This window comes from Xyrauchen texanus, chromosome 17, assembly GCF_025860055.1.
Source record: "Xyrauchen texanus isolate HMW12.3.18 chromosome 17, RBS_HiC_50CHRs, whole genome shotgun sequence".
Classification (NCBI taxonomy): Eukaryota; Metazoa; Chordata; class Actinopteri; order Cypriniformes; family Catostomidae; genus Xyrauchen; species Xyrauchen texanus.
Genome location: NC_068292.1, coordinates 25562167 through 25577003, shown reverse-complemented (window position 1 = coordinate 25577003; position 14837 = coordinate 25562167). Strand labels below are relative to the sequence as shown.

The 14837-nt window shown below is 37.1% G+C and overlaps 1 protein-coding gene across 5 annotated transcripts in view; it reads left to right on the top strand.

Moving 5' to 3' along the window:
• Positions 1 to 13705, top strand: part of LOC127658452 (rho guanine nucleotide exchange factor 1-like) — a 74255-nt gene extending 60550 nt beyond the window's left edge. For all 5 annotated transcript variants that reach the window (XM_052147766.1, XM_052147767.1, XM_052147764.1 and 2 more), the window contains 14 exons: positions 12 to 137; positions 294 to 408; positions 903 to 1003; positions 3138 to 3212; positions 3308 to 3383; positions 6610 to 6777; positions 6861 to 6948; positions 9119 to 9238; positions 10633 to 10691; positions 10790 to 10933; positions 11021 to 11140; positions 11259 to 11416; positions 12918 to 13004; positions 13101 to 13705. In XM_052147766.1, coding sequence (XP_052003726.1) covers positions 12 to 137; positions 294 to 408; positions 903 to 1003; positions 3138 to 3212; positions 3308 to 3383; positions 6610 to 6777; positions 6861 to 6948; positions 9119 to 9238; positions 10633 to 10691; positions 10790 to 10933; positions 11021 to 11140; positions 11259 to 11416; positions 12918 to 12992 — 1425 coding nt within the window. In that variant the 3' untranslated portion in view covers positions 12993 to 13004; positions 13101 to 13705. The remainder of the gene's footprint in view (positions 1 to 11; positions 138 to 293; positions 409 to 902; positions 1004 to 3137; positions 3213 to 3307; positions 3384 to 6609; positions 6778 to 6860; positions 6949 to 9118; positions 9239 to 10632; positions 10692 to 10789; positions 10934 to 11020; positions 11141 to 11258; positions 11417 to 12917; positions 13005 to 13100) is intronic.
• The last annotated feature ends 1132 nt before the right edge of the window (positions 13706 to 14837 follow it).

Genomic DNA, 14837 nt, shown 5'->3' with positions numbered 1-14837 from the left:
TATGTCTGTAGTTCAGTGGATCAGAAGGGGAATGGTTTCAGAAACTCACTGCACGTTTCTGTAGTCACCAGTCCTGGGCTCTGGAGCATATAAAGAGCAAACAGAAGAAGGATCCCCGATTTAATGCTTTCATACTGGTATTTATACACTTAATACACTGTGGGCAAGGTTATTTTTACTATTCAGTAGTCACATTAATGCATTGTAGCGGTTAAAATTATTGCATGAAAAATTTGAGACTTAGTGTCTCAAAATGCCTGTGTGTAAATGCATTCCTGTGTGTGGCCGTTTAGGAAGCAGAAACTAAGCCTCAGTGTAGGAGGCTACAGCTGAAAGATATCATCCCCATAGAGATGCAAAGACTCACTAAGTATCCTCTTCTGCTGGAGAACATTGCCAAGAATACAGGTGGGTGTTTTTAATATAAACAGACTTAATTTCTATTAAACCTTTTCTGCAAGCCATGCCATTTAAAGTGCTAAACAAGAGCTGATTGGTAAAATGACAAGTAAAATAAATCTATATGTTAGAGCTTTCAAAATGTAAGACATTTAATGCCCATTGCAATTAATACTCAGCCTATGGTTCTTTCATTTGCATAACCTTCCACTTTGACTTTGGAAAACGTTTACATGAATTGGTGCTATTTTAGTGCATTATGGAATACTTTTTTGGAAAATGTAATTAAAACATTATTGTTACATATTGTTTTCTTTTCTGACAATGAACTAAATGTATTTTGACATGAAAAGAAGATTTGTACTGTGTATACAGTTTAGTCAAATGTAAAACATTTGAAATTTAGGAAAATTGGACAAAAGAACAGGTGTAGGATACCAAACCCACAGTGTGTTTTAGACAAAAATGTGTTTGGATGTATAAGCTGTGCCCATTTCTCACAGAGGATGAAACAGAAAAATCCAACATTAGCCAAGCAGCAGAGTGCTGCCGTAAGATCCTCAACCACGTCAATGAAGAAGTCAAACATATGGAGAACCTGCTGGTGAGAACACTGATGTTCCTTAACCCTGTAAAGCCTGACATATGAAAGAATTGTCAGAAAATTCAAATTTTTAGACATTAAGACAAAATCTAAAAAAATTTGGTGAATCATCATATTTGATACATTAGGCTTTAGAGGTAATTTTTCCTCCATTTAGTTTCCCAGATGAGTGTTTCCTATTTGGTGTTTTTTATCGTTCTCACAGCATTTTTATGTATATTTTCTGCCAATTTAGTTAATTAAATATCTTTTGCCTGTCCTTTTGACTAAATTTGTTTTGTTTACTTTTGATTGAATTTGAATATATATATATATATGTGTATATATATATATATATATGTATATGGGATTTCTTATGGGAAGAAATTGGTACTTTAATTCACCAAAGTGGCATTCAACTGATCATAATGTATTAATCAGGACATTAATAATGTGAACAATTACTATAACAATTTGAAAAACATATTCAGAGAGTTCTTTAAAAAAAAAGAAATCCTCCACGTGCAGCAATGACAGCTTTGCAGATCCTTGACATTCTAGCTTTCAGTTTGTCCAGATACTCGGTTGACATTTCACCCCACGCTTCCTGTGATGTGGCTGTCTTTTCAGACACACCTTTCAGCCTAAAATGAGTACCTGGTGCGGTGTGTAAAACATCGCCACTGGGGAGACAAAGGCGGTCGGGCGTGGTGCTGGCCACCCACCCCCTCGTGTACCGTTCCGGCCTTCATAGGTGCTCGCTAACAGCACTTGCCCCTACAGTCTGTTAAGGCTAAATGGGGGATCTTTGTCTTTGTATACACCAGCCCATCTTGCACTAACAATCATGCCACGGTCATTCTGATGGTTGATGTGATCATTAACTTAAGCTCTTTACCCGTATTTGTATGATTTTATGCATTGCAATGCTGCCACATGATTGGCTGATTAGATAATCACATGGATGATTGTTGGTGCCAGATGGGCTGGTTTGAGTATTTCTGTAACTGCTGATCTCCTGGGATTTTCGTGCACAACCATCTCTACAATTTACTCCAAGTGGTGCCAGAGACAAAAAACATACAGTGAGTGAAAGTTCTGTGGACAAAAATGCCTTGTTGATGAGAGGTCGACAGAGACTGGTTTGATCTGACAAAGTCATATAGTAACTCAGAATGCTTGGTGCTGTTTTGTTGGCACGAGGGGGACCTACACAGTATTAGGCAGGTGGTTTTAAGGTTGTGGCTGATCGGTGTGTGTGTGTGTGTGTATATATATATATGTATATATATATATATATTGAAATCACTGCACCAGTTTTATTCAGTAATGTTCCTTTATTCAGTAATATTTTGACTGTCCTGTTTCATTTTCTACATAGATTAAAGTATTTAGAAGCATGCATATCATGTATATTCTTATTTTTCTTTGCATGTATTATTTATTTAATTTATCTGTCTATTACAGTATGTGATATCTGAAATCTGAGATACATTTTGCCCTCTAAAAACTAATTTTCTTATAGAGTTAACACAACACTTTTCTTTAATGATAACAAAGTTTACTGTTTAATCTTTCAAGAGGATGTTATATTATAAATATAACATTTTGTATAGTTTCTGACAGAATCATAACAGTGTTAATGGCATATTTAACACATAAAGCCTAATGTATCAAATTTGATACACATAATTTCAAAATGTTTTTAAACAATGATAAGGTAGTCTTATAAAGCAAATCTTTATTGTCAAAAAATGTCAACAACTTTAATTATAATGTTACCTTAAACATTTAAAATGAGCTGTCATTTATTCCAACATAGTCACTTTTCACAAGTCCGCTGCCATTTTTTAACTGACCAATTTAAAACATTAAAAGCATTTTTTCAGAAATAACCACTAGATGGTGTCATAAACATGTGAATCATACATAACATAGGTTGTTTGCCTCATTTGCTTGAACAGACAGTGAATCAGGAGCCCTCAAACATTGTGTATCAAATTTGATACACATGGCGTTATAGGGTTAAAATAAATGTCTTTGTCAATATGTGGATTGTTTTAACTTGGATCATGAACTTTAATCTCTGCATTATCTTTTTTGCCACTTTTCAAATTTCTTTCTCTCCAAAATATCTGTCTAACCCTTTGCTCAGATTTTGAAAGACTACCAGCGCAGACTGGACACCTCAGGACTGAAGCCAAGCAATGACCTCTACACTGAGTACAAGGTGAGAAATGTCTTGGCATCACATGTTTCAGTGCAACCTACTAATGCAGACACTTTAGGACTATTATAATTTCTGCTCTTTTATCTCTTCATCAGAACATTGATCTGACCTCCAGGAATATGCTGTTTGAAGGGCCTCTGACATGGAAAGTGACCAAGGAGAAAGCAATCGGTACCGCTCGACATCACATTCTCCAAACAATGCTACATTCACCGCTCAGCTAAATGTGGCCCAAATATGATTTTCTGGTCAAGTCAGATTTTTTGTAAGGTTGTTCACATGACACTTTAAATGTAAACCATATCAGACACTGGTCTAAACAGCCAATGCTCGTTAACTGACTCGCATGCATATATCATTCCCTGAGCATGCGTATAGCAAACTCAGACATGTTAATTATTTCAATATGTACAGTAAAATTATGTAACTTATATAATAATAGGACACTCAATGACTGTCTCATTGCACTTTTCCACTGCAGTTTAGTGCCTCCTCAACGTGGGTGGGATTATAGGCTGATTGTCTTAGTTGTGCCGCCTCTACTGCCGTGACATCATCTTAAACGTGACACAAAACAATAAACAATAACACGACTGCTAGCTGTTAGCTACTAGCTCATTGTGCTGTATAAAGCAGTTGTTTTATGGTGATTTTAAACAAGTGTAATGGTTAAATTGGAAGCAAGCTTCCAGTAGCTGGTCAACTAAATAAAGTGAAGCTTTCAAGCAGAATATAGAATTAACTTAACAAAACGTACCATCCTCCATCGTGGACTCCAGCCGTGGCTGAGTCCAGGGCACTCTCTCTCCCATTGCTCGCCGGTCTAGATAGCATCCATTTAGTCGAACCACTTCCACTTTTCCTTGATGGTTCTGTAGTTACTTTTAAGTTTTTTTTTTACTTTTCCCTTAACTGTTGGTAGGTCCAGTGGTAGACGTGTGCGGCCAACATTTGAGACACTTCCTGAAAGACATTTTCGTTTCGTGTCGTTTCGTTAATGAGAGGAACGTCTGCACCTCGTTCATTGACCACGACGTGGTTTTGCGCACAGCTATTTCTTTTTACAATTCGAAAGCCACGTGAACAGACTGCTATCATTGTAGCTAACTTGAAAACTAGCGGGTTGATGTCCCGTTTCGCAAATCCAGTGACGTTGGTAGTGACAATTCTCTGTGACCAGTCAGTGATTTGCAGGGTTTTGATGGCTCGGCTCGCTTGATACCTCGACCGAGGTGGTACTAAAAAAAGTACCAGGTACAATCCAGAGTGTAAAACCCCCAAAAAGGGAGCAGAGTCGAGTCGAGTTGTACTGTGCCGTGGAAAAGCCCCCATAATAAACCAACAGCAAGTGATAGAAGACCAGATGAATAAAGTCAGTTGCAGTCATATGGTGTGTTTTGATTACCATTCAAGCTTAAGAATGTAATATTATGAGTGAGATATCATTAAATCGAAGAACAGCAGGAAAAACTGCATTGTGTATATATATATATATATAAGGTAAGCATTGTTATCTGTAATTATTCAGATTTCCATTGGCTTGCTTGCGTTTGAGAAATATAGAAACTGTTTTATGCACGAGTGACATGAGCAAAGAGCGGCATTACAAAGGCTAAATCTACCTCTACATCTTTTTACCTGAAATTCAAACAAACTGCTGAACCCAACTTTTAAAGCCTATGATTGTCTATTCTTAAACAGGAACTGAATACACTACAAAAGATATGACTTGAAATGAAAAGAGTTCAACTATAACAAGCATGTTATGTGATAAATCAAGCGTGCAATGACAAATGTTCAGTTGGATTAATGTAAAAAAATCACATTGAATCTGACCTAGCTGACCACAGAAAAAAATCAGATATGATTTATTTCCACATCTGAAAGTGGTCTAGATCGGATTTGAAAACATAAGATTCAAAGCGCTTGTGGCTGTTCACAGTGTCATCCAATTAACAGATCTGTGTCACATATGAATGAAAAAAATCTAATTTGGGCAACATTCAGATGCGGTGTGTACGTAGTCTGAGTTTTCATCCAAATACAGCAGTTTGTAGTTCCAAAACCCAGAAGAGAGTTAGGATTTTTGAGCAATTGGATCCCTCAGGAATTTCTAACAAGTGTTTGGAGGAATCTGTGGTTAACATTACTTGGAAGTTTTGTTTTACAACATAAATTAGCCATACCTCAAACTTAAAAACTTATGCTTAAAAAATGGATGTTTCTAACAAGATGCTACAAAAGGAGTACAATTACACCAAGCATGTGCTTGACGAACTAGACAACCGTTGTATTCTTTATGTAGCGACTTTGAAGCATCAGCTGCTCTGATGTCTCTATGTGCACACCACATAGAGACATCACATTTATTCCCATGCAGAAAACTGCATACTAATGTAAAAACATTAAAACAAATACTAATGTAAAAACATTAAAACTAATGCGAATGAGGCAAGATATAATTCCGCTTATTTTACACATTCTCAGACTTTCTTAAAGTCTGTGATCTTAAATAGTGCTTTTGACTCAGACACTAGTTTGTATTTGGCTGTATTTTGATTTTGATTTCACTGCAAGATTGCTCTGATGAGGGACAGAGAAATGGTGTGCGCGCCTGCAGGGCAGCTCTATATGACGAACATTACTGCTATGTCACCTATGGCTGAGTCAGCCTGTGACTGGAGGGAAGGAAAATACATAGTTTTAAATTTTTAAAGTTAATTACTTGTAAGGGTATTATTCAGAGTAAAATGAATCTCCGATAGCTAACTGCAGCTGCTGTTTTCATAGATCACATGCACATTATCACATGTTTTTAAGGGTGATGCTAGCTGCATAATTTTAGGGGGGTTGAGATGAAAATCAGGGTCTAGCAATGCCTAAGCTCTAAATTTCTAAAGATATGAAGTAGTTTGTTAGAACTGGATTGCAAAACTTCTAAATGTTAATATTGTATGTTTGATTTTAGAAACAATCTTGCTGATTGTGTAAAGTACAGGAATATTGTATTATATTAATCAAATATGATATTGTTTATGTTGCTCACAGTCCTTAAGACTACGCTAATAATGTATATCTGCCGAATGCTGAAAAACATTTGAGTGAACATTGGTGGTGACTAGGTGGTACTTGAACATTCTGATTTGATCTAAGGTGGTACTTTGCCTAAAAAATTTGCGAAGCACTGTTGTAGAACAAAATGTAAAAGTCTCTAAGTAATGTTTACTAAAGATTTTAATTTACTCAAAAATCAAAAGGCGCTATTTTATAATAAGCCTTTGCTGTTTGGCCTACAAATTGATGTCATGACTGAAAATAATGTGACTAATGTGTTTTTTGATTCTCAGTGTGTAAGAATTTTCAGAAGTGAAGAGCTGTTTTTTGTGTGTGTTTGCAGATGTGCACTGTGTGTTGCTGTCAGACTTGCTGGTCTTGCTGCAGAAGCAGGATGATAAGATGGTTTTGAAGTGTCAGAGCAAAAGTAACATTGCCGTTCAGGAAGGCAAACAGATGCTGAGTCCGATCATCAAACTGGAGTCTGTTTTTCTCAGAGAAGTAGCCACTGGTGAGTGAGAGTTTGTGTGAGTTTGTGTTGTCCTCTGAGGAACATGAGATTGAAATGCAGTTACTTTTGTTTCTTACCATCAGACCCAAAGGCCCTCTATGTCATCTTCACCTGGGACAGTGGAGCACAGATCTACGAGCTAGTGGCTCAATCTATCGTGGAAAGAAAAAAGTGAGTGTATATACCATTTATGGTTCCAAATGCAAAAATCCCATTAATTTTCTCTATAGAGAAATTGATTTTAATGAGCTCTGAGATAGTGACGTGTGATTGAAAAACAAAAATATGTTTAATAGCTGAATGCTCATTGAAGAACCACACTACCCACAATTGTAAAGAGAAATCATCCGTGGAGCCACCAATCAGACAAGTCACTGTTATTATAGAAACGAGAATGACACAGAAAGAGCTCAGCAGTGAACTCCCACTCCCATTAAGCACTGCAAATGATTTTGATTTGATTATGAACAACCCCAATTCCATAAAAGTTGGGACAGTATGAAGAATGCTAAAAAAAACAAAAAGGAGTGATTTGTAAATTATATTCACCCTTTGATATATTGAAAGCACTACAACTAAACATTATATGATGTTTTACCTAGTGAATTTCATTGTTTTTTATGTACAGTAATTTCAGATCAGATGATTGCAACACACTCCAAAAAAGTTAGGACAGTCGAGTGTTTACCACTGTGAAAGCATTTATTAAGCATTTAGGTACTGAAGACACAAGTTTGTTATGTTTAAAAAGTGGAAGTTTCCCCCATTCATCCATTATGCAGGTCTTCAGCTGCACAATTGTATGGGGTCTTCATTGCTGTATTGTGCTCTTTATAATGCACCACACACTCTCAATTGGAGATGGTCAGGACTGCAGGCAGGCCAATCTAACATCCGCACTCTCTGCTTATTTAGGCAGTACGTGGTTTGTAAGTTGTCCTGCTGAAAATGATGTGATGTCCTTGAAAAAGAGAGTGCTGGATGGCAATATATGCTGCTCCAAAATTTTTACATATCTGTCTGCATTAATGGTGCCCTCACAGATGTGCGAGATACCCATGCCATGGGCACTGACACACACTTGGTCCATACAGACCCTTTTTTTTTTACCTGATAACATCTTGGATGGTGCATTTCCTCTTTGGCCCGGAGAAATTGACGGCTGTGTCTTTCAAAAACTATTTTAAATGTGGACTCATCGGACCGAAACACAGTTCTGCTGTTCTACTTTCCATCTAAGATGAGACCGAGCCCAGAGAAGTCAGCAGTGCTTCTGGACAGTGTTTATGTTTGGCTTCTGCTTTGCAAAGTAAAGTCTTAACTTGCATCTGTGGATGCTGCAGTGAATGGTGTTGACTAACAATGTTTATAAAGTAATCCCAAGCCCATGATGAATGATGTTTTTTGGGACGGTGATGTCTGAAGGATCAGAGATCACACACATTCAGAAGTGGTTTTCATCTTGTCCTTTATGCATTTGACCATATGTCTTGAAACTATATTGTGCACTGTAGAGGGTGAAATGGTCAAAATCTTCCACTTTTTCTTTGGTGAACATTGTTCTCAAAGTGCTGAATTATTTGCAGAAGTATCTGTTGGTAAATTGATAAGTTTCAAATGATCTCTTGGAGCTCTAGGCTGTTTTTGGAGGCTCCTTGTGTACTATGACATGATTGCCTCACCTGTTTAACATCTCCTGTTTCACATTTCCTTGTTATTTGAACTCGCCATATTATTATTAGTCTTAAATTGCCCCTGTCAACTTTTTTGGATAGTGTTGCAATCATATGATCTGAAATTACTGTACATTCAAAAAAAAAAAGAAAATTCAAAAGATAAATCATCATATAATGTTTAGTTGTAGTGCTTTCAATATAGGAAAGGGTGAACATAATTTAAAATCGCACCTTTTTGTTATTATTAGCATTTTTAATACTGTCCCAACTTTTTCGGAATTGGGGTTGTAATTAGCAATGCTTCATTGGATGCATATTTCAGTGCCTCAAATAAGACCCTTATGTATGTAACAATGTTCCCTTGTTTTGTGTTTTTTGTTTGTTTTTTTTTGTTGCTTTGAATCAAAGTTTCTTATGTTGTTATTCATCTCAGAGCTAGATGGTTGGGTTCTGGGCTTAGAGACAATAATAATTTATTTATTTTATTATTATTTAAAATTATAAGCAAATTAATGTAAAAAAAATTGTTCTGGTGGTCTCACTGTTGGACAATAAAAAGATGAGTACAGAAGACTTACAAAAATGATTGATAGGCATATGACATAAATTTTTGCTTTTGATAAATTTAATTTGATCTGCCACTCACAGTCAGTTTTCTGTTCCAGTTGGTCAGAAGTGATTAAGTCTGCAGTTGATGAGCTGAAGAAGAGAGGAGGGAACAAGCTGAACAGAAACAGACCTGGCAGTGTACCTACCGGTGCCATTGGACCTGGATACAGTGCAAAGTATGTTTTGTGTTTTTTCGCATAGAACAAGGCCCTAATGGCCCCATTAAGGGATTGTAAGGGAAAATTCTCAATATTTATTCACCCTCATGATAACCCAGGTGTGTATGACTGTCTTTTTTCAACAGAACATATTTGAAGAAAATGAGAAAAATATCTTTAGTAGCTCAGTAGTTCCTTAAAATCAAGTGGATGGTGGTTTTGAAGCTCCAAAAAAACACAGACAGTCATCATAAACGTCATTGATACGACTCCAGCGATTAATTGTTTCTAAAGAGACACAATCGCTTTTGGTGCGAAAAAGCTAAATATTTAAGTACTTTTTAAACTATAAATAGTGCTGCTGTCAGCATCGGTATGCAGGTGTGACGTAATTGCTTTGGCATTTGAAAAACATGAGAACTGAGGCACAAACGTCACAGCCGGAAGAGCAGCGCTGTTTACAAGTGAGGAGGAGGAACACTGTATAGTAGCTTAGTTGGTTTTGGTTTAGATCTGTTTTTATCGGTTTCTTTACTCACAATGGTGCGTTTGTGTGCTTAACCTGGATGTTTCAACTGAGTGGAGAACATGAGATTACCTCTGTATCTCGTCACACGAGAGACCGCTTCAACTCCACCCTCTCGTGAAGCTTACCCGAAGGGATGATTTAGAGTTAATTTTGCTTAAACAGGGATATTTTTTCATACCAAAAGCAATCGTATCCCATTAGAAGACATTCATTAAAATGTTGGAGTCGTTTTGATGACGTTTATGCTGACTATCTGTGATTTTTGGAGCTTCAAAAATCAGATCATCATCCACTTGCATTTTAAGGAACTACTGAGATACTGAGATGTATTTCTATTTCTTTTTTTCTTCAAATGTGTTCTGGTTAAGAAAGAAAGTCATACACACCTGAGATATGATATGACTAAATAATGAGAGAATTAAACATTTTGTGTGAACTATCCCTTTAAGACGGAGTTCTCACAGCCAAGGAAAACTGGAAATATAAGACAATATTATAATGTGTGGAGTAAAACTTGCTTGAAAGCCAGCATGAAACATACCCCTTTTTAGATTAAAATATCCTCTTTCCAGGCTGTTGTTGTAAATAAGACTATTGTTCTTAAGTGACTTGCCTAGTTAAAGGAATGAAAATTCAGTCTGTCCATTGAGGATCTAATATATCTTATCTCTATATCTTTCAAATAGAAATCCACCAAGCAATCTTTACAAAATATTTTCTAAAAATAAAAAAGTCTTATCAGTAATCTCAAATGACTGGATAAGTCAGGGAAAAGTCATGGTACTTCATTGCTTAAAAAGTGTAGAAACCCTTATATGAAAGGGAGTGTTCCTTTACTGTTCTCTCCTTGTTTTTGAAAACTTTTTCTTTTTCTCTTATCTAGTTTTAATCCCCCTCTTAGCCCCACTGAGAACGGAGGAGACTTGTTGAAAGTTCGCAGCGGTGAGAATTTGTCTCTTGGAAACTGATCTTTGGTCTGTCTAAATTATTTTGCCATGATGTTTATGATGTGATGGGAGTATGTGTTTTTTTCATTGTAGGGCGATTTAAGGACAATCTTGCTGATGAGAAAGTTAGAGATTCTGGGCCTTCACTCATAGACTACCTAGCTGCCAATGGATTTGACCTGCTCACCCACAGCCACACACCTCCAGAGAAGACGGCTATTGGTGCTTTGGATGAACGTCAGTATTTATTACATTTTAGGCCTTTCTAACCGATTATACAGGGCACCTAATATTAGATGACATAATTATTCTTGTTTTGCACAGTTATGGATTTGAAGAGGCTGTTGGTTGGGAGGATTAGCCTTTCAGATGACTCTCAGACTGTTGGGGAGATTGGAGGGGCGGGGCCTGAAAGTCTGGAGACAGATGGATTTCCATCAACAGGTACTGCATACATATTACTTTAGGATTAAATTGAAAAAGCTTCAGCCACACACGCTAGAATAATTATTACAACTGAGGAAGATTGGCCAATTTGTGATTAAAAAAATGTCCCTCTCAGTGGAGGAATCCATTGTAGATGAAAAAGGGCAAGGAAAGGATGGTGGGAATAAAGGAGAAGAAAGAGGGATCAGTGCTCCTCTAGTGCTGTCTCAGGAACTCATGGAGGAGGTGCAGAGACGACTACAGGCTCTCAAGGAGCAACTAAAAAGACTGCAGGTGAGTGAAATGAGTGGAAAGATGTTTTGAGTGCATTGACTGTACAGACAAAAAAAAGAAAAAATATTAAAATTATCCTAGGGAGACTCAATAAGAAGCAATGAAAAGGTGACACAAGGAGGAAAATAATTGTTTGTGGAAGAGAGCAGTCACACACACAAAAGACACATTTGACTGAAATGTTTGTCAATATTAAATACTTTCTCTTTTTCCCAGCCAATTATGCTGAGAACAATATTTAAGGCATTTGTAGGTTGATTTCCTCAAACTGTAAACACTGTGACTCTTTAGCACTATAAAAAAGCAACATAGCAAGCAACATAGCAGACATGACAGCGATGAGACGTATACCAATCTACAATAAACATCAGATTTACACAATACAATTTACATATCTAATATACACATATTTGCTCAACCATTGCCTGATGGTACCAGTGAGAGCAGCCCATAGCTCGGGTGGCTGGAGACTCTGATGATCCTCTGAGCTTTTTTCACACACTGCCTGGTATAGATGTCCTGGACTGAGGGAAGCTCACTTTCGATGATGTGTCTGGCAGTTTCCATCACCCTTTGCAGGAATTTGCGGTTGAGGGCGGTTCTGTTGCCATACCAGGCAGTGATGCAGCCAGTCAGGATGCTCTCTACAGTACTGGTATAGAACCGTGTGAAGATGTGGTGGTTCATTCCAAACTTCCTTAGCTGTCTCAGAAAGAAGAGATGCTAGTGAGCCTTCTTCACAATGGCCTCAGTGTGGACGGTCCATGTGAGTTCCTCAGTGATGTTGACATCGAGGAACTTGAAGCTACTGACTCTCTCCACTGGTGCTCCATTGATGGTGATGCGGCTGTGTTCTGTCTTTTCTCCTAAACTCCACCACAAGCTCCATGGTCTTACTGATGTTGAGGGAGAGTTTGTGCTCCTGACACCAGCGTGTCAGAGTGTGCACCTCCTCGCTGTAGGCTGTTTCATCCTTGTCAGTGATCAGATGTACCACCAGTCATGTGTGTACAGGGAATACAGGAGTGGGCTGAAAACACACCCCTGCGGTGCTCCAGAATCGAGTGATGAGGAGATGTTGCTGCCCATTCTGACCACCTGGCATCTGCCTGACAGGAAGTCAAGGATCAAGCTGCACAGCAAGCTTTTTAAACCCAGAGCCCGGAGTTTCACATCAAGCTTGGAGGACACTATGGTGTTGAATGCTGAGCTGTAGTCAACAAAAAGCATTCTCACATATGTGTTCTTTTTCTCCTCACTCACTCAATAATGTTTAATAAGCATACCAGATGCCCAGAGTGTGCAGAGCTGGAAATATTTTGGTCACTATATAATTGCCATACATCCATTTGTGTTATAATTGCTTAAACGTGGACAATTATAATAATAAAGAATAAGTAGGTGTGTCCAAACTTTTGTCAGGGTTCCATCCTAGTAAGTGAAATGAGCTGAGAGATGGTTTTCTTACTAATATGTCTGTTGTTGCGTTGTGCATCTGCAGAATGTTGAGGAGGACCATCATAAGTTGCAAGAACTCCTTGCTAAATATTCACTTCAGGGGAGCCATTTCAACTGAGAAACTTACAAGGTAATGCCACATGCTTACTGCAATATTGGTATTTTTAAATTTTTATTTTATAAATGTTATGTAGTTTCATTCTTAGTCTGTGCTTTTTGTCTTTAGATAACTGTACGTGCTGGACTTGAAAGTTGCTTTCGAGGGATACACTGATTGACTAAAGCCTGAATTTTCCTGCTCTATCCATTCCCTCTTCTCAACTGTCCTTTCAGAAGAATGACATCAGGCCTCAGGCAGTTTCCAAGCCACTGAGTAATGAAATAGAGCGCTTGTTGTGAAATTATAGTAATCCTTGAGCATGAATGAGTGGGTATGTGTTTCGCATAGAGGTATGAGAAAGTGACAGTCTTGCCAAAAAATGCCAAAGAAATGAGCAAACACCTAGAGAGAGATCAGAGTGAAATGCTGAGTGTGCATGTAAAGTCATTACAACACAAATATACACACACACACACACACACACACACACACACACACACACACCATAGTAAATCGAAGCATGTCAAAAGTAGTTTAGTGCCAAGAGACTATAGCAAGTATAGTTGCATCTCTATGAATACACAGTGCTTCAATCTCAAATATAAACTGCTGCTGTGACAGATGATTCAGTCAGGTTTTTAATCAGGTTATTCTAACAGATAATGTGTCGTTTCTTTTAGTGTTGAAATCAACAGAGAGCAGCCATGTCCAAAATATTTTGGCAAAACATATTTTTTAATATATATATATATATATATATATATATATATATATATATATATATATATATATATATATATATATATATATATATATATATATATAAAACCATGCTATTAATGCATGTTGAAATAGATATAAGTAGATTTCCTAGCAGAATATTACTCTGTAGTAGCATGCATTGGCCAATCTGCCAATCATTTTAACCTTGTTATGTTAGTTAAATGGGATTCTCTGTCTTCCTACCAGACAATCTGTCATTACTCTGTGAACAAGAGAAAAGAACAGAAAATTGCTAAGTAGAATAGGTCAATAGATATTAAATAAGGAAAGGAAGTGACGGAGAGGTTTTTGGGTGAGATGGAACTGATTTAAGACATGTCTAACCTTGGAGAGTAAAACTGAGAAGGCTGTTGCAAGGTTTGATTTTGAGAGATGTAGTGAAGCTTTGATACTGTGGAATTGTCTATATGTGTGTGTGTATATATATATATATTGTGCTGTTATAGCATATGAAGCATGCACAGTGTTTACCGTACTCTAACGCAGATGTTGTTCATTGGTTTGAAAGTACTCTGGTAGGTAGACATGGATCATATTAAAACATTGTCTGTTTGCATGTGAATCTATGCAAATACATGAGATGTTTGTAAAAGGCATCAATCATTTCCAATGCCAGACAAATTGGGGTTAGTTGAGAAATATATGGTGAAACCAGAGAGTTGTTTTGGATTTTATTGTTTAATACTGTTACAAATTGAATGCAATAATTATATATATGCTTGATTTGTCCAAATATTTTTTTTAAGCAATTGATTTTAATTGTCATTGTTTCTCAATATTTTAGAGATTAGTTTTGTCAGCTTTTTATCATAAAGCAGGACCAAAGTGATAAATCTCAGATGACACCGATCAGCTGTAAATGGGAATATGATACACTTGGCTGAAAAGAGGGGGGCCATTCCAGTCTTCCACTCCTCTCCAAGCTTTGAGTGCTCTAAACGTTTGAATTGCTGGATCAACCCACGAAATGATGTGAAAATATAGTGGCTTTTAATCCTATTTAAGAAAGTTGATTCAAAATGGAACTGCTGTATCTATTCTAGAGAAGTACCTTTGTCCTCATTTAACCAAACCTTAATT